The 24547-nt window shown below is 39.9% G+C and overlaps 1 protein-coding gene and 1 long non-coding RNA gene across 2 annotated transcripts in view; both read right to left on the reverse strand.

Annotated features, from left to right (window-relative positions):
- Positions 1 to 10909: 10909 nt before the first annotated feature.
- Positions 10910 to 19153, reverse strand: LOC101670065. The gene is made up of 3 exons (XR_200373.3): positions 19054 to 19153; positions 18860 to 18973; positions 10910 to 11037 (listed from the first exon to the last, which is right to left on the reverse strand). It is a non-coding gene; the product is annotated as an uncharacterized LOC101670065 (long non-coding RNA).
- A 3953-nt stretch (positions 19154 to 23106) lies between these two features.
- The window catches only part of CWC27 (CWC27 spliceosome associated cyclophilin), a 193796-nt gene continuing 192355 nt past the window's right edge, over positions 23107 to 24547 (reverse strand). The window contains exon 14 of the mRNA XM_004764556.3: positions 23107 to 23726. Coding sequence (XP_004764613.1) covers positions 23564 to 23726 — 163 coding nt within the window. The 3' untranslated portion in view covers positions 23107 to 23563. The remainder of the gene's footprint in view (positions 23727 to 24547) is intronic.

Genomic DNA, 24547 nt, shown 5'->3' on the forward strand with positions numbered 1-24547 from the left:
TCAAAGATATTTTGGGATAATTGAAGACAGTCAAATAGGGATTGAATATTGATTAGATCCTCCCTATTCAGAATGTGGGCCACTGACCACACCAGCAGCCTCACCTGGGAGCTTGTAAGAAATGCAGCTTCAATCCCCACCTGGGTGGTTTACAGGCACATTAAAGGTTGAGAAGCACGTGTGTGAGAATGCGTGTGCATTCCGAGTAGAAAAATTCAGAGATAAGTCTGTAACCCCGACCGAAGGCAACATTTTCAAAGGAACTGGACCCTAGACTCCCCCAGGGCATCGTGGATTGTCTTGCTGGAGCCATTGGATTCTTTTTCTAGGTGGGATAGACATGGAGGAGACATAGACATGCCGGGAGACACTTCTAGGCATGGAGGTGTCAACTGCACGGAGGAGTGATGGAATTAGACCAACCCCACAAGAAGAAACTCCAGAGTCCCAAAGGTGCCTAGGGATTCACTGAACTCTGTGACAAGAAGTCAACAAGGTTAGCAGTTTGGGTGTGTCCCCTTAACTTGGTGGGGATTTTTTCCCCTTTGTTGGATGACATAGCTTAAAATTCCTTCCTTCCCGTGCTGTAATTCCCTCTGGTTTTCCCCAACCCTTGACTGTGGTTGGACAACACCCCTACAACTTTGTGTGTTGGTGACAGGGGAAAAATGAAACCTGCCCTGTGGTCACAGCCCTCCGTGAAGGCCTTGGCAGGGACAGTAGCATCACTGGCAGGGGGCAGAAGTCACTGGGCTCTAGGCTACATTTTCCAGAAGAGGAGGTGAACCTCTGCCACTCCTGGGTCTCATTTCTGTGTCTCTGTCTCCTCTCAGGTCTGAGCCTTGTATTCAGGATTACTAACTCTGAGAACTTCTCTCTGATTGCCAAATCACAGAGTGGGAAGTGGTGAGGACGAGGCTCTCCCAAGTCCCATATTTCTGTAGCTATAAAGGATTTGATTCATGCGGAGGCATTTATTTCAAATAAAGACTAGCACAAACTGAAAAGAACTGAGAAATTACACCCTCCCATTCTTGTTTCCAAATTCCATTCAGGTTTGACACTTATTTGAACAATTTTCATTTTGAAACATGAAAAGGTGGAAGAATCCAGCCTCTTTCTGTTAAGAGTAGACAAAGATAAGCATCTCTTCACAAAGGTACGAGATTATGTTACCCTTCTGGAATTCTGGTAGCCAATTCAAGTTGTTTTTGAAGCACAATGCTACCCATGAGGCCTAAACCAAAAGAACCAGACATTCCAGATTGACTCAAATAATTCCATTTTTTAAATGTAATGTTCTGGCACCTCTGCGATTTCCATATTTGTTCCAGTTTTCATCACACCCTGTGATATTGAATGGCAAGACCAGGAACAGAATGCTTCTTTGAATAACTCAGCTGCCTTCCTACCTTGTGGCTGTCAGGTATAGGATACAGTTTGTCAGGAATTAAAGGAAAACACAATTTCCACTCAGGAATTTAATTCTCTTTCAACACATATAAAGAGGGTAAAAATTGTTTTGTGGTTTATTGTGGGGAGGGGAAGTCTTCTATTAAAAAGCAAAACAAACAAACAAACAAAAAAACCAGCACCAACAACAAAACCAAAGGAAGGAAATTCTCAATAGAAACTATGGATCATTGATGAACTTTTTATTTCTGGATGATTTGAGATTTATTGAGCCAAACTAAAACCTATTTTGTTTTTCACTGTGTCTTATAAGTAGGGGGAAAAAATGACAATAACTATTGAGCCATATGACTCTCAAATACATAGTAACTTGGCTTTGCATGCAAGGCAAAATGCTTCTAGAAACCCCATGATATGAAGGTTAAATCCTGTTCGTTTTCTTTGGAACTATTCGGAAACATTCACAGGTCAGAGCTGGGATGTCCATCCTGTAGTTTATATAGCAAAGCTGTGTTGTCTCTGACTCCACAGAAGAGTTTACAGCCGAACTGGAAAACAGCTCTCCTGTGCTGTATCTAGTCTAGGCTATGTCCAGACTTTATCAGTTTTTTGTACTCCATGTGATAATTACTGCTTGCCAAACACGCTTGTCTGAATTATTCCATAAAACATGCTTGATAAATGGACTTATCAAGACCACTAGGTCTTGTAGAACTTAAATTAGTCCCAGATGACTCTCTTTTCAGTTAAAAGATAAATTTAAATAAAATGTGAATGTAAACATATTTTCAACTCAAAGTTCTATTTTAACCACTGAAGCACATTCTGGCACGAAGTACTGTATCTATTTTTGACGTTTATGAGTTTTGCATTTGTTGGAAACAAATAGGATCTCAGGTGGCTGTATCTATTTTTTATATTTATGGCTCTTTTGTATTTGCTGGAAACAAGTTCTCAATTTTCTGTACGCAAAATGAAATCATAACAGATGCTTCAGAAGGCTCTGAGGATGAGTAAATGAGATGGTAGACATAAGGTGTTTATCACAATGCTGGGTACATAGTGACTGTTCAGTAAGTGTTGCAACTTAATTCCTTTAGCTTGTGGAAGATGCACACACACTTGAAAGGTGATTTAAATATATTCATTTCTGTTGGTTTTCAAATTAATGTATTCAACTCTCATTGTAAAGTAATGGGTTTTGGCACACTTGGGTGGCTCAGTTGGTTAAGTGTCTACCTTCGTGCCTTCAGCTCAGCTCACAATCGATCTCAGCATCCTGGGACTGAACCCTGTGTTGCAGGGCTCCCTGCTAAACAGGGAGCTCCCTGCTTCTCTCTCTCCTTCCGTATCCTGACCTCCCCTGCCACCTGCTCCTGCTCTCTCTCAAATAAATAAATTCTTTAAAAAAAAATCAAATAATGTGTTTTAATAGCAATTCAGAGCTAATTTTTTGTGCATTAGTTAAGTTTTGGAAATTTAATTCTCATACTGATTCTGCTCATAAAGCCCTCTGCTTTTCCAGTGCGACTTCACCACTTTTTTCATGCTCCCAACTGACCATTTGGGCAGAACTATGCCGGTCCTGTCATACATTCCACAGTTTCTTTTCCAATTCTGTAACTGACATGTAACACTGTAAATTTAAGGTGTATTATCATACAACGAATCATACATTTATATATTGTAAAATGATTCCCATCATAGAATTAGATATCATGTCCATCACATCGCATAATTACCATTTATTTTTTTTTTACTTTTTGTGGTGAGGACATTTAAGATTTACTCTCTTAAGAACTTTCAAGTATATAATACAGTATTATTAACAGTAAGCACCATGCCATCTATTAGCTCCTCAGAAAGTATTCATTTTCTAATGAATCTGAAACTGAAAGTTTGTTCTCTTTGACTGACATCTCCATGCCCAGCCCCTGGTAATCACCATTCTACTCTCTGTTTCTGAGTTCTGCTTTTTAATTTAATTTTTTTTTAGCTTTTATTTTTTATTTTTTTTAAGTAAGCTCTATGCCCAACATGGGGTTTGAACTCAGGACTCTCAGATCAAGAGCCAGATGTTCTGCCTACTGAGCCAGCCAGGTGCCCCAAGTTCAGCTTTTTTAGATTCCGTATATAAGCGAAATCATATGGTATTTGTCTTTCTCTGGCTTAACATAAAGTCTTTGAAGTCCATGTTGTCAAAAACAGTAGGATGTCCTTCTTTCTCGTGGTTGAATAATATTTCACCATATATATGAATATTTATTCATAAAGATATATATGAACAATATTTTTATGTATATTATCTTCTTTATCAATTAATCCATTGATGGGTATTTAGGTTGTTTCCATACCATGGCTATTGACTCCACAGTTTCTTGTATGATTTTTTTCCTTGTCTAGAAAACTTCTTCCCCAGTTTCCTTTATTATGATCCTGCTCTTCCCTTAAGGCTTGGTTCACACATGCAATTCTCTTAGTCCAAGAGTAGTATCTCTCATACAGCCATTCTAATGACTTTGAAAAATTTTTTTAATAAAAATTTAAATTTAGGATTAGATTTAAAGAAAAGTTGCAAAGATGGCCTGGAGGATATGTATATATATCTATGTATCCATATCCATATCTATATCTATATCTATATCTAACCTATCCCTTAGCCCATGTCCCCTAATGTTTACATCTTACTTTACTATGGTACATTTGCCAAAATGAATAATCCACCATTGGCATATGGATTGAGGGATTTCAACATACATTGTAGCTGACTCTTAATTGTAAACTCCTTGAAGCCAGGCTCTGTGGCTACTGAGTCATTTCTATAATCTGTATAACACCAGTGTTTACCACTGTGTACTGAGTAGGCACTAAAACATTATTTGTTGAATGAATAATTGCCTTCATTGCCTGAACCGCCTACTTCAACAAAACCCCTCATTTCATTTGTTTATTGTAAGTCAACTTTGTATTGAAGTAGAACACACATGCAGAAAAATGTGGTCATAAATATAGAGCTCAATGAATTTTCACAAAATGGACACACTTATGTAACTATCACTGAGATCTTCAAATAGAACATTTCCTGCATATTTTCTTTCTCCCAAAGCTCCCCAGTATACTCCTTCCAGTCTTCCATTTTGACTTCTTCCATTGCTCTCACTTTTATTTTAACAACGGGACACAGTGATTATGATTATAATGCAACTCTCTTTTATATTGTTATCATATCCATGCAAAATGGCTTGAATCTATCTCTTAAAAATTTCACTGCTTGATTAAAGGAAGTACAATGAAGCAGATTTTCCAGCCACCAAACAATGTCCATTGTCTTTGTAGTTTATAAAGTTTCTTCATCAAGGCCCAGCTCATAGTTGGGTGGTGTCCTTCACCCACTTTGGGCTGAAGGACAATTCTAACCTCAAAACATCAGTCAGGCCACTGTAGGAAGTAGGATATAAACCATTTTGGTTTCTGTTCCCTTAGAAACACATGGAACAAAATACAGTTTGCCAAATGGAAATATACAAAGCCACTGGGGAAATAAATGTTATTTTTAAGCTTCTAAGAGGCTATCACAAATAACTGGGAGGAGAATGGAAAGAATTCAAAAAGCAGGTGACCTTTTAACAGACACAACACAGCAGGTTTAGCAAGTTGTTAGCAAGGGTAACACAGTTTAACAGGCACAACACAGCAGGGTTAGCAAGCCTGGAGAATGTTGTGACCTGGAGAAAGAGATGCCGAGAGACCAGACAGGGCGGGACTGACCTCAGTGGACATGATGAGAATGAAGCTGGCTTTTCCCCATCCTATTAGAGCTGGGTAGCAAAAAGAACACCATCCTCCAGAAAATGAGAATCCCTAGGTACTACAAAGAGGAGCAGATCTGGAGATCTGGGAGCTGGTCGGTTTGTTGCTGGCAGCTGTGTCTGGAGTGTCACCCTCAGAAGACTGGCTTTCTTCTACTCTCAGAGCAAATATCACCCTGTGGAGATGTGACCGGTTCTCTAGGTGGAGATTACAGAGGTGGGGCAAGTAGGTTAGAAAGAAAAGGATGGCTGCGCTGTCACTAGAGAAAGCTGTTCTGCAAAGGGGACAGGGAGAAAGGCAGGCATCTCTTCTGGATTCAGAGGGAAAAGAAAGCCACTATGGCTTGTCTCTGTCCCTCTGAAGTTACATCACTGTTTCACTGCTCATTCTCAGATGGGTCAAGAATTGACGGCTATGGGGCGCCTGGGTGGCTCAGTGGGTTAAAGCCTCTGCTTTCGGCTCAGGTCATGATCCCAGGGTCCTGGAATCAAGCTTCACACTGGGTTCTCTGCTCAGCAGGGAGCCTGCTTCCCTCCCCCTCTCTCTGCCTGCCTCTCTGCCTACTTGTGATCTCTGTCAAATAAATAAATAAAATCTTAAAAAAAAAAAAAAAAAAAAAAAAAACAACTGACAGCTACTTTGCAAAGTGTATGCCAGTTACACAAATGGCCTGCTTTGTGCTGTGCATTTAAAACAAGACAGAAAACGTTGCCAATTGGTCTAGCTTTCTGCACAGATAGCATTGAGAAAACTGGCTCAACTAGAGACAGTTTGTGCCACATTTTCTCTCATAAAGGGAAAACCTCCACAGACCAAGCAAAGCGAGAGATGCAGAAGGAGATGCCAAGAGCTGGCTGTTCCTGCGTATCCCTTGGGTTACAGACAATCACAATTCCAAGCACACCAGGGACCTATCGTGTTTTGGTATTCACATAACTACTAGCATTGCATGCCCCTTACTAAGCAGACTAACAACAGTATGTGTAAAATCTTCTGGGAAAAAAGGCCCTGGGAGCTTGAACATATTCTCTAACCACCAGCCTTTCTCCCACCATCTCTTTCTACTACCACAACTTTCAGTCAAGGTGACTTGCAGGAGATTAATTAGGTATATGCAGGAGCTCGCAGAGATGTATTGGATAGCTCACTGGCTTCATTTATCCTTGGTTATCTGGAATCTTACAAAAACATGCCAATCTCTCTTTATAGAGAGGCATATCACAGTGAGGCAGGAAAAGCACTAAGTGGTATTACTCTTCCTTTACTTAGGACCAGTTCTTTGTCTGAATTTCTCTGATTTTTTTTTTTTAAATAAGAGAAAGAAACAAGGATTTTCCCAAATACTAGAGTACAGCTTGTCAGAATTAAAACTGAATGTTCAACATCAGTGTTCTAAAAATCATCAGCCACTTATCTTCACGGAGAGCTTTCTTTTTTAAAAGATCTTATTTATTGACTTGACACAGAGAGAGAACAAGCAGGGGAAGCAGCAGGTAGAGGGAGATGCAGGTTCCCCATGGAGCAGGAAGCCCTATGTGGGGCTCAATCCCAGGATCCAGGGATCATGACCTGAGCTGAGGGCAGGTGCATAACTGACTGAGCCACCCAGGTGACCTCGAGAGTTTTTCTTCTGTGTGCCAGGTTACTATTTTTCCTTGATCTCTTTTTCTCACCTCTGTAAGAGATGTATCCTTCTCTGCCACTAACCTCCAAGTCCATTGCAAAGCCTGTGACATCCCACTTCTCCGGCAAAAAAAAGCTCCTCCTCCTCATCTGCCCTATCAGCCCTCTATCCTAACTCTCTACCATCAGTAATATGGAAAAGAGCAGAAGTTTCCAAGTTTGTTTCCTGAACATACACTGGGTAAAATTCTTAGGGGCTTGTATGCTCCACCAACCAACCAACAACCCCCAAACACAGGGAATGGTGCAGTGGTCTACCCACTGTCCATATATCAATAAAAATTAGACATAATAGATGCCTACAAATTGAAATTATGTTTAATAACTGATGATACATCCACTAAGGAAACTTTTTATGAGCTTTAATGCAACGTTTGCTAAAAGTACATAACATGTTTCTGCTACAACATTAAGTTAAAAAAAAAAAAGGTAGGATACAAAATAATGTATTTACAACATGGCTGCAGCTGAGCAATGCTTAAAACCTAAAAATCTGTCGGGGGAAAAAAGGGCAGGAAAAACAAACAAACAAAAACACTGGACACAAATGCTTCAGAATTAACAGACTGAGCCCTGAAGATGAGGCTTTGGGTGATTCCTTCCCTTTTTAAAAATTTTCCACCTTTTATAATTTATGAAAAAAGAAAACCTTGAGCTTTTGCATTTAATCAGTGGGCAAAAGCAAAGACAGGGGCGCTATGGCCGGGCACCCAGCGCTCCAGGGGCCACAGGGAGGATTTGGCGGTGGCTGCCTGGGCCGGGAGGGGTTCCTGGGACAGCCTCCGGGACACAGGATCCTGCTCAGGCAGGAGCTTCAGAGAGGAGCCTGATTTATCTCTGAGCAGATGACGTCATCCCGAGAAACGCAGAAAATGCTGATTAATCACGAACTCAGGACTAATCCCTAGAAAGAACTCGGGTCGTGGTGACACAAGATGGTGCCCCGAGAGCGACCGCGGGCTCCGGCGCGCAAACCGGGACGCAATCCAATCCGCCACGCCGCGCCGCCGCCCGAGACGCTCCGCGCCCCTGGCCGCGCAGGTGGCGCATGCGCAGCCTGCAGGCCGGCCCCTCCGCCCGCGGGCGCGCCACCTGCTCGGCGTCGCCGGCGTCGTCAGCCTCGCGCCCGCCTGGGCCGGTTCTGTCTGGGTGGCGAGTTTGCGTACACTGCTTGAATCGTGGTCGCGAACCAACTAGCACGGCCCTGGAAGTTGACTTGTCACCGTGGTGGGAAGCCACTGGCCGAGATCTCACTTTTCCTTGGAGAAAGTTCTCACATCCTCTGAGAGAAAGTGTGTATAAACGGTTGTCTGTGCTCTTGAGAGAGGCGTGATCAAAGGACTCCGGGGGACGGGACGGCAGTAGAGGCCCCGGGCAGTGACACACGTTCCTCGCTCCTCGTGCGAATGACTTTGTAACAAGTTCTGAAAGGGGGTGTGGGTGAGGCCAGGCAAGCGGGGGGAAGACTTGAAGCGTTTCAAGGGAGAAGCTCCTGGGCTCTGCTCGGAAGGAAAGGCTGGAAGAGTGCCAGGAGCGGACGTGCGGAGCGGAGCGCGGCGGCCTCCATCTTGCCTCAGTCACCGCGTTGCCTCTTCACCGCCGACGCTCACGCCAACTTGGCGGTGTGGCCAGTCTCGAAGGAGCCCTGTCTGGCGCCCGGCAGCGCGGTGCCCCAGCTCCTCCAGCCTGCACCCGTCGTCGGCTGTGTTAGGCACACGTTAAGCAGCGAACCTCACCAGTGGGCGGTGCGCTAGAAAGCACCTGGCACCTGCAGGTGGAGTGGCACTAGAGCTGGTGTTCTGGTCCAGGTGCGCGGAACTGGTACCCCCTCAAAATACCCACAAACACAAACTGCCCTCCTCATGTGTCTTAAACACGTCAAGGCTTGTCGGCGTCTTTCTATTTTCTTTCCTTTTTCCCTTTCTCTTACAAAACGAAGATCTCCCGAGGGTTGTTTTATGAACCTCACCAGTACACTCGGTGCTGCATCAGGGTGGATCCTGGGCAAAGAGAAGGGCGTTTTAATCTTCTTTTGATCACCATTGGTGTCTCAGGCCTTTGGCTCTTTTGAACACATCCATTGTTTGACACTAACACAGCCACTGCTACAACTGTGCTGCTCTCTTGATTATATTTCTGTGGCTCAAATATGGTATCTTTTCTGTCTCTTGCACCCAAAGGAATGGGGATATGGAGGAAGGTTCCTAAGCGGTAACTGGCACCCTGAGTGCCTATGACCTTTTTGGAGTTCATAGTAACCAGAGTCAACAATGAACAGGGTTTAGGAGAAGCAGCAGCAGGTTTATGTAGTTCAGAAAAGATAATGCAAGTTGCAAGGCATGGGAAGAACAGATAAGGATATTTGGTGGTTGCTAAAATCAGAACTTCCCAGACTGGGGTTACGATCAGAATTACCCAGGCAACTTAAAAACCCCAGGCAACTTCTGGAATTGGTATTGAGAGAGACCTCTGTGTTCTCCAAAACTCTTGGCAGATTCTGCCATCAGCAAAGGCTGGGCCACTGGTTTATCACTTGGGCTACCGTGCATCAGGGGCAACATGGTGTGCCTGGGGTTGGAGTTGCTGATCAAAATTTATGAGGTTCTGGAGATACATTTGGCCTAGTTTGCCAAAATTACCCCATTATTGTAGGATATGACCTTAAGACTTGGGACTCAGAGCTGAGGGGATCTGGGAAAGGGACAGACAGAGGTACCTACCTCCTGAGTGACTAGGAAGCAAAGACTTGCAGGTCCCTAAGCCCCGGGGAAAGGTGTTAGACAGGTCAAGAAACAACCAGTGGAGAGGGATAGTAGCAGGAGAATCCAAAGTAGCTGTACAACTTCTGAGCATCCACTGCTTGATTCCCACCTCTACCAGCAGGGAAGAGCTGTATGTTAAAGCTTATAGGAACCTAAAACTCACTCTTAGACAAGAATTCTAAACTTGGGAAGGTTTGACTGAAGGAGGTAATGGTAATATTAATAATAATTGCTAACACAAATGATGTTCTAGTTAGCATTTATGGAACAGTTTACAAGAATGAGCTAATTTAATCCCTCACAACAATCTTTTGAGGTAAGCCATTTATTCCGTTTACAGATGAGAAAACCAAGGCACACAGAGTTTAGGTGAATCACCAAAGGATTCCCAGCTAGTTGATGACAGAGACAGAACTTGAACATAAGGCTCTATGCCTGCAGAATGTGAGTTCTTTTGATGCGAGATGTCCCATTACAGAGGCTTGTTTATTCCCATAGTGGAGTTGAATCCAAGTCAAAGAGTGAGGTGGTGGTTAAGAGAAACTTAGGAATGAATGATGGTAAATGCTAAAATCCGTAAAGAGCAATGAGTTTGAAAACTCACATCTTATCTAATTGGGGTCTTCTTTTTTAAGATTTATTTTTTTATTTTAGAGAGAGAGACAGGTGCACATACAAGCAGAGGGAGGGGCAGAGGGAACGAGAATCCCAAGCTGACTCCCTGCTGAGGGGGGAGCCTAATGGAGGGCTCATCTCATGACCCTAAGGTCATGATTTGAGCTGAAATCAAGAATTGGATGCCCAACCAACTGAGCCACCTGTGAGTCCCGGAGTGGTTGTTTCAATTTGGTTATTTGTAGCCTGAGATCTTAATAGTCCCTTGACACCTTGATATCAATCTGCGGATTAGGTAGGTGCATAATAAACCACATCAGTGGGCCTAGAGGAGAGTTAGGTTCCAAATCTTATTTTAATAAACAACTCTTTATACCTTTCCAGAATCATTAAAAAAAAAAAAAAAAACTAGTATAATTTTCTTAATACAGCCTCCACATTTTAGCAGTGTCTCTCAAGTGCTCACCAAGTTGGTTTGAGAAGGAGATTGGCCATGACTTGGAAACTATGTCGTCCCTGTAACATGGGCTTGAGAGTCCAGTGAGGGAAGAGTAAGGAAATGACAGAGCACCCTTTGGAGGATGATGACAGAAATCTACGTATGAAAATAATCACACCTTGGGGATCTTGGAGGGTCTGCAAGCACTACTGATTACTCACCAGTTGTAAGCTCTCCCAGCATTAATCCATCTTGGCAGTGGGAAGGATATTACCACATGACTGCATTGCCTGCTGGCTTCTTACAAACTCCTGGCTGGAAAAGAAAATGAGTGAATATTCACTCTGGAAGATGGAATTGTTTCCTGTATAGAGTCTACCTCATGGAGGTCCTTCAAGCAAGTAAACCAGGTTTTGAAATTTTATTTTTCTGTTGACCATATTCCAACAAATTTTGAAGTGTCTAATTCCTATCTTGGAAGAGTTTCCTTAAGATTTGACCAGACTCATGTCAGGCCAGTGGCCACTAAGGTTGTTTTTTTAGCCCTATCATAATTTTACACTTCACTGAAAATGTCAGAACTTGCCTGCATCATATTGGCCAAAAAGGGGAAAAAATACTGCTTGGTTTTTGAAGGCACTTTAACATTTTTAGGTCAATGTTTATTTCATTTTTTTGTACCTAAGATGGTTGGAGAAAAAGTGCACTTGTAGAAAAACAAAACAAAACATTTTTTCCCCTATTGATGGGACCTGTTTTTACTCACCAACAGTGAGGATAATGTGGGATACAAGGCAAAGGGAATGTGTATTCAGGTGCTGGAAGACTTCTTTGGTCACCATGGATTTTGAAATGGCCGCCTCTTCATGTAGTTCTTTCCAGTAAGTTCAGGAGACATAGTCTTACATTATTTAAAGGAGGGAGAAGGAGAGAGAAGAGGGGAGAGCGAATATGTTTTCCATACTAGCATATTACTAACCCCGATTAGCAGAGAGAAGGTTTTCTTTAAAGAGAGGCACTAAATAGTTTCCCACATTATGCATACAGAGAGGATTTACCCTGGATCTGGAGGCAGATCATGGACTATACATAGTAGAATGTCATTCAGGAACACGATCTTCCCCCAGCCTGGTAGGGCATGAAGATCTCATTCGTAAACTTGGGACTGTCCCTAACCTGTGGAGAGACACTTTTTAGCTACTCATACAGCTTACGGGGCCGCAGAGAATGTCTTTGTTCTTCAACTTGGTGGCTATTGAATTTTAGGCTTGGTGAAGAATCATCTTTCTCAGAGTGCTGTAGAATGTTGGGAGGCCAGAGGCAGAGAGCTATGATCCTGGAGAGTGGCTTACAGAAGTCTGTTTCATTACTGTAGGGTCTGGGTCTGAACTTCCAGATCCATTTCCTGAACAAGTTATGGGCCTCTCCATCTCATAGCTCAAATCGCAGGTTATTGTCTTGTCACTGGATCTAGAGTCCTGTGCCCCAAGTTTTATAGGAAGCTAAGTATTTAATGGGATATTTGCTATGGGATACAGTGAAGTGGTAAAGGCTAAGTTGTATGGAATAAACAGTCCTTTTAGTTTCCACCTGCAAAATGCCTTAGCTCCAAAGGCCATTTTATCTCAGGGAATATTGACCAGATTCCTCAGAAAGAGAGCCTGAGAACAGAGCCCAAGGGAAACAGAAACAGAACAAGAATTGATAGAGGAAAGGGAGAAAGAGAAATCAGGATTAGAAGTAGGAGGGAAGAATTCCAAGAGGGTAGATTTGAATTTGGCAAGAAGAATATCATGAGTGATGATTGTACTGGAGTTTCAGTAAGGTTCTCAGGACCACTTGAATTGGCTAGCACATGGAGAAGCCTGGCAGTGCAAGGGGAGAGAAGGAAGAGCTGTCTCTTGAGGTTGTGCTATTGATCATTGCACAAGGGTACCCTGAATAAGGGGACATGATTCACATTACCAGCAACCTAGATTTGATATTTATCATCTCAGTTTTTCTTGCAGATGTGGTGAAGTGTCTTGTTCAAACAAAGTCAGTATGTTATCACAATTTTCTGACATGTGGAAGTAAAGTGTCTTGGGGAATGAGTGCCTTTTTCTAATTCACACAAATGTACCATATGGACTAGGAAAAAAGTACAGTACTCAAAGGGCATTTCAATGCTATAAATAATATCAAAGCTATGGAATCAGTGAAATACTCTAAAGATAATATGTTTATTATTTTACCCTTATCAATACTGTGGTTAAGATGGAGGTCTTGAAGGTTGATATTTTGATGTGGCTGATAAGAAGGAGATCCTGGAAATAAATCTTTCTCTCTGTTTTAGCCTGCATAAGAATGCAGGTGTTTTCTGTGTTTTGAAAATTTGTGAACATTTTCTTTTGCAATCTTATCCTGTCCTGACTCTCTCCCACTTGGACATGAGATCATTTTCTGTGGTTGCTAGATGAGATTTGAAAGTGGCAGGAGAATGGATCAGTGGGAAAGAATTGCTGCTGAAGTCCAAACCACTTGGCTTATTTGTAATATCCTTGATGTGTTTAAAAAGCATCATTTTGAAGCGCATAAAAAGTAAAGTTGACTTTCAATTGTGACACCTTAGGTAATGATGATTTCTAACAAAATTCTCCCAATTTACCTTCTGCCATATATCCTTGGAAGAAGATTTAAGAGAATGAGTTGATTTTAAGGCAAATGGAGTTATAGTACTGAAAAAAAATCTGTTAATCTTTCTTGTACAATAGTATAGTTGATGCTGCCAAAAAAAATGGCACCTGAGAGATTATATGTAAAGAACAAACACTCTAATCTTGATGTTTTGATGGGGAACATTTCACTGATTTACCTTTTGCATAATTAATTAGCTATCTACTTATTTCAAGGTATTTCTTATAAAATGGGAAGGTTATATTTAAATACCTGGAGGAGCCTGTAAAGCCTCTGCCTTCAGCTCAGGTCATGATCCCAGGATCCTGGGATCACCTGCATTGGGCTCTCTGCTCAGCAGGGAGCCTGCTTGCTCCTCTCTCTCTGCCTGCCTCTCTGCCTACTTGTGATCTCTGTCTGTCAAATAAATAAATACAATCTTAAAAAACTGTATTAAATACCTGGATAAATTACCCATTGTTTCAGTGAACTCAACTGCTTTTTTTTTTCCTATTTGATAAATAAGTGACTCACTTAGCCTTGGAGCACTAGAGAGATTTACCCAGATCGTTTGTTACATTTCCCTATCATGTAAACATTGTGTTCAGGAAGGGCTCTAGTGGGAAGTGCTGTGAACTGAGAACAGACAAGCTGCCCTCCTTGCCTTCTAGACTGCTCAGGTTGATTGCACAGGTGTACTTGACTTTATGTTGTTTCTGTGGGAAATTCTGCTCCTCAAAGGACAAATGAATTTACCTAGGAGCTTATTACATAAAGGAATAATGAGGGATGTGATTTCTTGGGTTAAGAAAAGAAAATTTAGATCTGTTTTAACCATTTTGGATTCACATGTCCAATAGTTGTTTTCCATTCTCAACCTTTCTGCTTTAGGACAGCACATCTAAGTACAATTTTCAGTAAACAGACATCAGCATTAGTTGGGAGAACTTGTTAAGAATCAAGCAAAAAACAGTAGCTTCTTGGGATCCTACCTCAGATCAATGGACCCGTCATTTCTCAGACCTGGGAAACTGATTTTAACAAGTGTCCTGACCCCCTGCCTCCTCCAGGGTGATTTTGAAACACGTTCATACATTTATGATCTAACATTCTGTTTTATTCCTCTGGTTAGAGGAGAGGGGAAGAAAGAGAGAGATAAGAGATTGATTCTCAGTTTTGTATCAAACCATGAACAAAGAGAGATTAACTTCTATGGAAGGTTCTTTCTCTGTTGAAATGAACAAGGAAGTAGTTAAAGAAAACCTGGGTGTGTAGTCTGATAAGCCTGGGGCAGTAAATATTTGAAACTGCAACTTTGTAAAATCCCGAATTGTGTGGATATTTAGAATATTTTTTTAATATACATGAGCAAGCTATTATACAACTAGCATAGTTTGAATCTAACAGTTTTGAATTTGTGTCTGCTTATAAACTTGATTCTTATCAAGTAAGATACTAGGAATTTTAAAAAAAATCTGCAAAATATCTAAACCAAGGGTTGAATATTCCAAAGTTTCATAAATTAAGGATTTAAAAAAATATATTGTACCTTCTTGGATTCAGCCATTAATTTGTGTTAATAGGCTTTTAGAATGTCTGTCAAGTGATATATGTATTGTGTAAATTTCATAATCTCAATTCATCTAATTTACTCATACCCATATATATCTTAAGTTTACATTATATGCTATATGAAAACAAATACCATTAAAATACCATCTTTTTAGGCTTTTCACTGAAATCATGTCTACCTGACAACTTGAATTCAGCATTCTCAATCCTTTAATGAAATTGGACTTGAAGGGAAATCAGTGTAGGTGGCTCATAAACATTTGAGGATGAGAGATTGTTTGTCATTCAAGTTCCCTCTGCCTATGGGCCTGGTTATGGCCTCTGAAATAGAGGTTGAGGGAACGAGTCTCTTGGGGGATCCCCTCTTGCTTTACTACTGTGTTGAGGCTGAAGGCAGCTGTTTTCCCAGGCCTCGGCACTTCTAACCTTAGGGTGATGTGCAGTTTCACTCCCTTGTCTAGCCATCATGACTTCCTGTTCTTTTTCTGTAATGTTTTTCAGATCCTCTCCTTCCTGTTGCTTTCCCAAGCCTGATTCTGGTCCAAGCTCTAATTACCTCACACACACCTGCACTCTCCTAACATCCTCTTTCCTGTCTACAACTTTTCCTCTCACCATTTTTTTTTTTTTTTTAATTCACAGAGTTGTTAGAATCCTCTTCCTGAAGCATCATTTCCATCACACTCCTCCTCCAGCAGCTCCCAGTTGCATCAAATCTGAGCTCCAGGTCCTCTGCTCCAAAGTCCCCTTCATTGCCTGGGCCATTATCTCCTTTACAGCTGGACTCCACTCCAGCCAAGCAAATGTCCTGACACCATGTCTATACAATGCTATAACATCTGCTTAATCCAGTCAACTCTGTCAAATCTTCAGTTAATCATCTGGATGTTTTGTCTACAAGATGCCAAACATCTGGATTGACTGAAGAAATTCACTACATTGATAGAGATTTTTTTTTAACTGAATCGACCAGATGTTTTGGCATTATGTAGACACATTGCTGTCTCCTGCATTTATCTTAATAGCTTGTCTGCACAGTGTCCTCTCCACCTGAATGAAGCATGACCTGTCTTCTTGATGCCATGTTCTCCCTTCCTTCCAAATTATGGTCAAAATTGCCTCTGCCATAAAGCAATTCTAGATTAATGCCACCAAACTGAAATTTTGGTTCATACCAGCATTTTTACATACATAATTAATTTCAAATGAAATCACTGTTGTATTTTATTTTTGGGAATTGTCGTCCCCCTTTGCCTCACTAGATTATAAACTCTGTAGATCAGTATAACCTATACCATAAAACAATCTGGCTTATGGAATGAGAAGCATGGTATCCTAGTGATCAAGGTCAGAAATTCTGGGAGACACTCTTGTTTTGAATTCTAGCTCCTCTACTGTGTGACCTGGACAAATTATTTAACTTTTCTAAGCTTCAGATCTCTTCCTCATTTGTAAAATGGAAATAATAATAGAGCTTACTCTATAGAGTTGTTTATAAGGATTGAACAAGTTACTATAGATAAAGTGCCTTGAAGAGTGTTTGGCATAAATTATTCATTAAATTTTTCTGTTATCATTATAAGCTTTGTAAGAGCCCAGTTTTCTTGTCGATTCTTTCTTTTGACTGTGTCAACTAGGTAGGAAAGGCAGCAGTTACTGTTCCCATGTGGGAGAAAAGAAAACAGATATTAGGAGGTTATATCATTTGCCCATTAAATCAGTTGCAGTTCTGAAATCTTATAGTCTTACTTTCTACACATTACATGTTGGCCCTCAGTTCTTTCTAATCTCGGGCGTTAGATATTACTTTCTATAAATAGCAGGTACTCCTATGATTAAGTGTCTTTTCAAGGTTAGTCATAGGAAATAAACTGAGGGTTACTGGGGGAATAGGGTAACTGGGCGATGGACATTAAGGGGGGCACGTGATGTAATGAGCACTGGGTATTACATAAAACCGATGAATCACAACTCTACCTCTGAAACAAATAGTACACTATATATTCATTAGTTGAACTTAAATTAAAAAAAAAAACTAATGGAGGGACACCTGAGTGGCTCAGTGGGTTAGGCCCCTTCCTTTGGCTCGGGTCATGATCTCAGGGTCCTGGGATCGAACCCCGAATTGGGCTCTCTGCTTAGCAGGGAGCCTGCTTCCCCCCTCTCTCTGCCTGCCTCTCTGCCCACTTGTGATCTCTCTCTCTCTGTCAAATAAATAAAATCTTAAAAAAAAAACAAAAACGAATGGAAAAAAGAGCAAGTACTCAGGGAATGTGGGTAGAAATGTGTTTCCTTAAAGAAATGTGGTTCCCCAAAACTGGTCTGTGGATCAATGTCCATTGAGACAAAGTGCCTTATGTTAAAATGAGAAAAAGACAATGTAGTAAGGTTTTTTTTTTAAAGCTAAATTTATTCAACTGTTAGTGCTGTCCCTGAACTGAGGTTAAATCCTTCTTTCATTTTTAGTGTAGAAGTGTTCTAACTCTGTGAAATGGTAGGGGTATTAAATGATAAAATATGGAATAACATTATATTGCATGCTTTTTAAAATGTACTGCTTGATTTATTCATTCAACAAGTATTTATTAAGTGTCTACTATTTGTTAAACATGGTTCTAGGCAGTGGAATAATAGTAAAGTAGACTGACAAAAATTCTTGCCCTCAGGTAAGGCACTCAAGGGTAGGAGATGAGATGATAAATAATAAGTAAGAAACCTCTGTAAGGCTTAGTTTCTTCATCTGTGTAATGATAACAAGGGCCCCTGCTACAGAGGTTGCTTACTAGAGTTAGATACATGAATAAAGCAAAGTGCTTAGGTGTTTATTGTATTGTTGAATATAATGGGAGATGGAAATTTAGAAAGATTGAACACATGGGGAGGAGATGGGTTGCATTTTAAAGTAGAATGATAACTGTAGGTTTCATTGAAAAAGTGCCGTTTGAATGAACTTGATGGAGCCGAGGGAGTTAGCCATTTGGACATTTAAAAAAAAAATTAATGATTTTTATTAACATATAATGTGTTATTTGCCCCAAGGGTACAGGTCTGTGAGTCGTCAGGCTTACACACTTCACAGCACTCACCATATTCATTTGGACATCTTGAGGAGAGTGTTTCGGATGGAGGGCTCATTCAGTACGAAGCGCTGAGGAGAATCACACCTGGCTCATTTGAGGAAGTGCAGGAAGGTTAGTGTGGCTGGCACAAAGTGAACCACGGGGAGGATAATGAGAGAGATCAGAGGTTATGGGAGAGGGCTGGCAGTTATCTAGAGTCTGGTAGCTACTGTGAGTATGTGGGCTTTTACTCTGAATTAAATGGGGGAACCGTTGAGGGATTCTGAACACTGAAATATAACCATTATCACAAAACAAACTGAGGATTGCTGGGTTGGGGAGGGATATGTTGGTTGGGTGATGGACACTGGGGAGGGTACGTGCTATGGTGAGTGCTGTGAATTGTGTAAGACTGATGAATCACAAACCTGTACTCCGGGGGAAAATAATACACTATATGTTCATTTAAAAAAAAAAAAAAAGAGGAAACTCACAAATTTTAAGTGTACTCATAACTGTTGAAAACTAACCATAAAATATGTTCTACTTTAGTCATTTATTTTCTATACATGATACCCTTCAATTAAAAATTTGAATATTAAACCTCCAACTAGATTAAATGCAGAAAAAAATGGGAAACTCACTTAAGAGTTTCCTGCTCTCGAAACTATTTTAAATAATAAAAAGTATCAGAACTTTAGCAACAATTATCTATTTTTGGCATCATGAAGATGAGAGGCTATAATTTCCTAAAAGACCAAGAATACCTTCTTTGTGACTGGTGCTGAGGAGAAAGCCTCTAGAAGTTGTTTTTGCTGAATAAGTAACATGAATTAATACCATGATCTAACCTTAAAGGAATAATTTCCAGCGGATGTGGAGAGAGATCAGACTCCTGTCTGCATTTTAATTAGAAGCCAGTCTTTTCTCTTCAGGTAGGATTCTCTATTCCCAGCTCAAAATACCTTTAAAAAAATTAAATGATGAATTGGTATGTTATCATTTACAAAAAATAAGTCAAAGAACTATAATTATATTTCCTTACTTCCTCCCCCCTACTTTTTTTCTGTGAGATGTGGTTGCTTCTTGAGTTGGACATATGACAGGCAAAAATGACAGGCAGAGGGAAAAATAAACGTGAGCCAAGTGGCTTTGGAATATGTTGTTGAAAGAGAATCTAAAGATACAAACTGGTCATAAAAACATAGAATGCGGATGTTACTAGAACTTAGAACTTGACCAAATTACGTGAAGTAATCACATAAAATAGAAATACACATGAAGATTGTGTTCTTGGAAAAAGTTTAAAAGCTTTTGTGAATTCTTTGGTGTCTGTGCAAGAGTTACTATATAAGCTTTTAGCTCACTGTGAAACAGAATGGGAAAAATAACCAGTTGTATATTGGGGCTTCCTTTGGTGGCTTGAAGTCAGCTGTGGTATTTACACCATGGAAATCTGCAAATGCTACAAATCAGGGCTTTTTGTTTCTTTCCATTTTACCAGTACACCACTGAAAATAACTCTGCACAGGGATTAATGAAATTCTTAGCACCCGTGACAAAGATATCCTGTAGGGCTTTGGTGAAGGGGATTTGGGGGAATAAATGAATATTCTTTCTATAAGCAGGGGACTTCTAATATCCATCTCCATTAGATTTGGTGTTCTTGGAATTAAAATTCCATCAAATTCTTCTTGGAAAGGATTTCTTTAAAATATGGCTTCTGTTTCACTTCTTTTCATAAAAAGGTAAATCAAGAAGATAAAATTTATGTGTGGCAGGAAAACTTCCTGCTTTCTAGTAAGCAGAAGTGGTAGCACCTGATAAACTGTATAAAGTCACTGGAACAGAGTCAAAGCCATAGAGGAGCCAGACCCCCCCTCTTTTTTTTTGTGAATGACAGTGTTAAAGAATGTAACCCCTCTCAACTTCTTTACACCCCGTACATACAAATTGCTTATGCTGATACAACTCTCAATGGTAACTCACTTGACACCTCTATTTTTTTTTTTTCCTTGTTATCACCAAGATTAAACAGCATGTTTGGGCAATATTCTACATTCATCTAACCTTTTCCATACAGGCCACACTGATACAACAGAACAGGTTTATGTACCTCACACGTCAGATCCTATCAAGAAACTTGGTAGTTTGATAAGGACACCGTAGCTTATTGAACTTGTTCTAAAAACAACAGCAGCAAACCACTCACCTCACACATTTTACTGACCTTGTTCTATGCTGTCCCCATTTTTAAATGCAGCAGATATATTACTGTGTGGCTTCAGAGTTTAAAGAAAGCTCAGGCATGTAACAATATGTGTTTTATATTACACCATTAAAAATTCTAGAGATCTGCATTTACTTCAATTACCTACTGAGAAAGGAGAGATCTAGTAAGTTTTAACTTCCACCTTGCCAAAAGCTTTAACCAAAGTGAAAAAATGGCTAGTCAGAAAATGAGAAGAAAATTGCCAGGAGTTGCTTTTCTTTTCTTTTTAATTGTTATTTATTTTTATTAACATATATTATTTGCCCCAGGGGTACAGGTTTGTGAATCATCAGGCTTACACACTTCACAGGACTCACTATATCACATACCCTCCCCAATGTCCATACCTCAACCACCTTCTCTACACCGCCCCCTACCCCCAGCAATCCTCAATTTGTTTTGTGAGATTAAAAGTCTCTTATGGTTTGTCTTCCTCCCAATCCCATGTTTTTTTTTTTTTTCAAGTTTTTATTTATTTATTTGACAGACAGAGATCACAAATAGGCAGAGAGGCAGGCAGAAAGAGAGAGGGAAGCAGGTTCCCTGATGAGCAGGGAGCCTGATGGGGGGCTCGATCCCAGGACCCCAAGATCATGACCTGAACTGAAGGCAGAGGCTTAACCCACTGAACCACCCAGGTGCCCCCCATCCCATCTTGCTTCATTTTTTCCTTCCCTACCCCCACAGCCCCCCACTTTTCTCTTTGGTCTCCAGAAGGTCCGGGATTGTGATAGACAACCAACAAGAAATGCTGATAGACTTCACTGTTTCAGGGTGACATCCCTAAGGCAAGACACAGAAAAGGAAAGTAAATACAAATAAATTTAAAATTAGAATGAATTATAAAGCCTAATTTTCTTGTGTTTTTTATTTTTTGTCTTTGAATTGATTTTTTTTGGGGGGGGGACCCAAACATTCCTCTGCTATGCCAAAGATTTTATTATAAACACATTTAATACCATATTTAATAGATTATTTAACTATATTCTCAAGCTTTAAAAAACTGTTATTGCTTTGATGCAGTTAATTTCTAAGTGAATTTTATTATTACGGTGAAATTTTCAGGTGGGATTCTAATCTCTGTAGAATTTCAGATTTTTCTGCTCCTGATGGTTCAAGCAGGATAAGGAGCATTCAACCAACTTGAGAGTTTAATTTTGCCACTCAGTTATATTTTTACACCTACAAATACTATTCTTTTGGCTTGTGCTCTGGAGGCCTTTGGTCCCATCTGTTCTTAAAGATGGACACATTCAAGTAGAAACAGAAAGAAACCTATAGGATTATACTGTATAAAGAAATCCAGTGCTAATGTATTTCTGAATAACTAACAGAAACTTTGTGAATTTGGAAAACATAATTTTGCATTGTGAATATCTGTAAAACAGCTGATATTGTGGTGAGGGGAGACTGGGCACACTTCTGAACACTGGCTTGTATCTTCGTGGGTTTGTGTTTAATCACCCTGCTTTGGAGGGTGTTGATGTTTTCTTCGAATACCACTATCATCTCCCTCTCCTCTTTGAAACTTTCTCCTATTTCTGAAGCAAAAAAGAAAGTGTTCTTTTTACTACTGGGAGTCCTTCTCTCTTCTCACCTCAGGTTCTAGATATGATCATAAAGGAAAAAATAGGAAATATCTCAGGCATACTAGAATATAGAGAGAATATAATGAAGTTTGAGTACCTAACATCTCCCTTAAGAAATGAAACATTACAAACACAAATGAAGCCCCTATATGTTACTTTTGCCTCTTCATAGGTAATCACTATTCTCATTCATGTTTTTATACTTTTGCTAATTGTGTACATCATTAAACAAAATAGAATGCTGTGTTGCATGTTTTAAATTTTTATATAGATGGTTCCCTTTCTTCACATTATTTTTAAGATAAGCTCATACATATAACTCTTGCTTATTGATTTTCACTACATAGTATTCCATAGTATGGATATACAACAACTTAGTTATCCATTCTTTTGTTGATGCTTCAATATATACTTAGTACAGGTCTCCTTGAGCAATGTGTGAGAATTTCTTTAGGAGACAGACCTGGGATTAGAATTTTTGGATAAATGGATATTCATATCTTTAATTTCACTAGATATTGCCATGCTCCAAAGATTGAATCATCTGCAGCGAAGCCAGCAATCTGTGTAAAAAAAATCCTCTCGGTTCGAAGTTTCAGATTCAATAATCTGGAGGTAGGGTGGTGGTGGTGGGGAGTATGGCAACATATTGCATTTCTAACATGTCTCCAAGTGATACTATTGCCACTGCAGTGTAATACTGGGGACTACAGTTTGGGAACAAGTGCTCTAGAGAAAGTCTGTCGGATTACATTTGGGAAAAAAGAGAGTCAATGAGACACTATCTGAAAAAAACGTGGCTGGTGAGGTTTTATTAGGTAACTGAAAGTCAGCCTGTGGTATAATTTGAGGATTCGGATTCTAGAAAAACTGGGTAAAAAAAAGATAATATATAGTAAATAACCGGTATGATTGGTTTTCAACAAGGCTAAATTCTTTATGAGTTAGTTCTCTTGCTAGAATGGGAACTCTGCATGTTCTCCTGCTGTTGCTATGCCGAGAAGGGCAGGGCAGTAGACTGGTAGCCCTGTATTAGCCAGTGTGTGCAGTAAAGTTTGGCTGATATAACTCAGTGTATTAATGTCTTGATTATACTTATAAAACCCAGGTGCTGGCTTAGATGAAGGTGAGAATATTCCCTTGGGGAATCCTCAAGCATTATGGCATGGGGCTACTGAGTCTTACTGATGTGGCTATTTTTAGATACTTAGATCCAGAACAACAATAAAAATCAATCTTTATATTATGTATTTTTTTTTTATTACATTCCAAGTTCAGTAATGTGATAACAGAATGCCAGGGAGGTTTCCCTTAAATACTCTTTCTTGCAAGAACTTCTTATTAAAAAAATATTGAAAACAAAGCCTTTACATATTTAGGATAAAGAGATAACACACAGGCTGCCACAGTCTACAAATAGTTAACATGTAAACTGGCAGTAAAGTTATTTTATTTCAGATTTAGCAATATAAAAGTTCAAATGGGGGAAAAGCATGTATCGGTAAACAAAAACATTTGCTTATATCATTCCACGATTTACATAACAAGATAACTGTTCTTCAAAACCAGACAACAGGTTTGAAAATACTTCTCTTCACACCCTTATAAGTGATGCTGTTGGGAACAATGGCTGTTATGAGGCCATTTATTACAGGAACATTTCTAGCTAGTTCTAGTTAAACATTACTGTTGTTTTATCTTCTTTCTTTTTTTTCTCTCATCAACTTTTTGCTTTCTTCTCGTCTTCTCTTATTCACTGGATTCCGAGGATCATAGATTTCGAATGTATCTGAATCTTGCATGCTTGCATCTTTCACTTTTCTGGTTTTATCCTCAAACTGAAGTACATGTGACATCCTGAAGAGGGAGAGAGATGGTTCAGTGATTTTGGCAGGAGAACAGAAAGTAGAAATTTTATACTATACTGTCCTTGGCATAATGAACCATAAGGGTACAGAACACCAACATGGGTTTATTGTTTATTGGTGCTTATACCACATGGAAACCACTTAAATTTGAAAAACATGTCTGGAATTTGTTCTGTTGCTTTGTACTTTTGGTAATGAGTCTCTTTGCCTCAGTCTTCACTTGAAGGTCTTTTCCTGATGGGAGGTTAAGGAATTCTCCCCAGAAGTGTTCCTTCAACTAAACTCAGAGAGCATTTTGCCAACTTCCTTTAAAGAGCACAGTCACTTAGCCAGGGTTGCGGGGCAGAACTCCAGACAACAAAGCAGCCCTATCTGATCTTTTTGTTTTCAGCAGTTAAAGGGGTCAAGAGTCAGGAATGTGTTAAGAAAATTCTTGTTCAAATGGTATTAAGACTGCCTTTTCTGGGGCGTTGCAGGGTAAAAAAAAAAAATGATTTTTTTTCGTGCAAAAGGAAACTAAGCTTTGGCATAATTCCATGGACTAATTTCCTCCTCTTACTGTTGATTACAACAAATTTAACCATCCTGCTTTCCCACTTTATCAAATGCTTACTGGTCTTAAGGTATCAACATGTGCTTGAATCATAAGTGGTCATAAGCTGGCTATCCTTAGCAGCAGGGAAATATGTAAGTGATTAGCGCTGCCGCCATTAGGAGGTGTCAGAAATAAATGGAGAAGTCAAAGACCAGATTTCAGAGCAGTTGAATGAATCTGGAAAGAGAAAAGTTCAGTTTTGATAATATAAACAA

The sequence above is a fragment of the Mustela putorius genome, unplaced genomic scaffold (genome assembly GCF_011764305.1).
Source record: "Mustela putorius furo isolate JIRA1106 unplaced genomic scaffold, ASM1176430v1.1 tig00000145_pilon_pilon_pilon, whole genome shotgun sequence".
In the NCBI taxonomy this organism is placed as follows: Eukaryota; Metazoa; Chordata; class Mammalia; order Carnivora; family Mustelidae; genus Mustela; species Mustela putorius.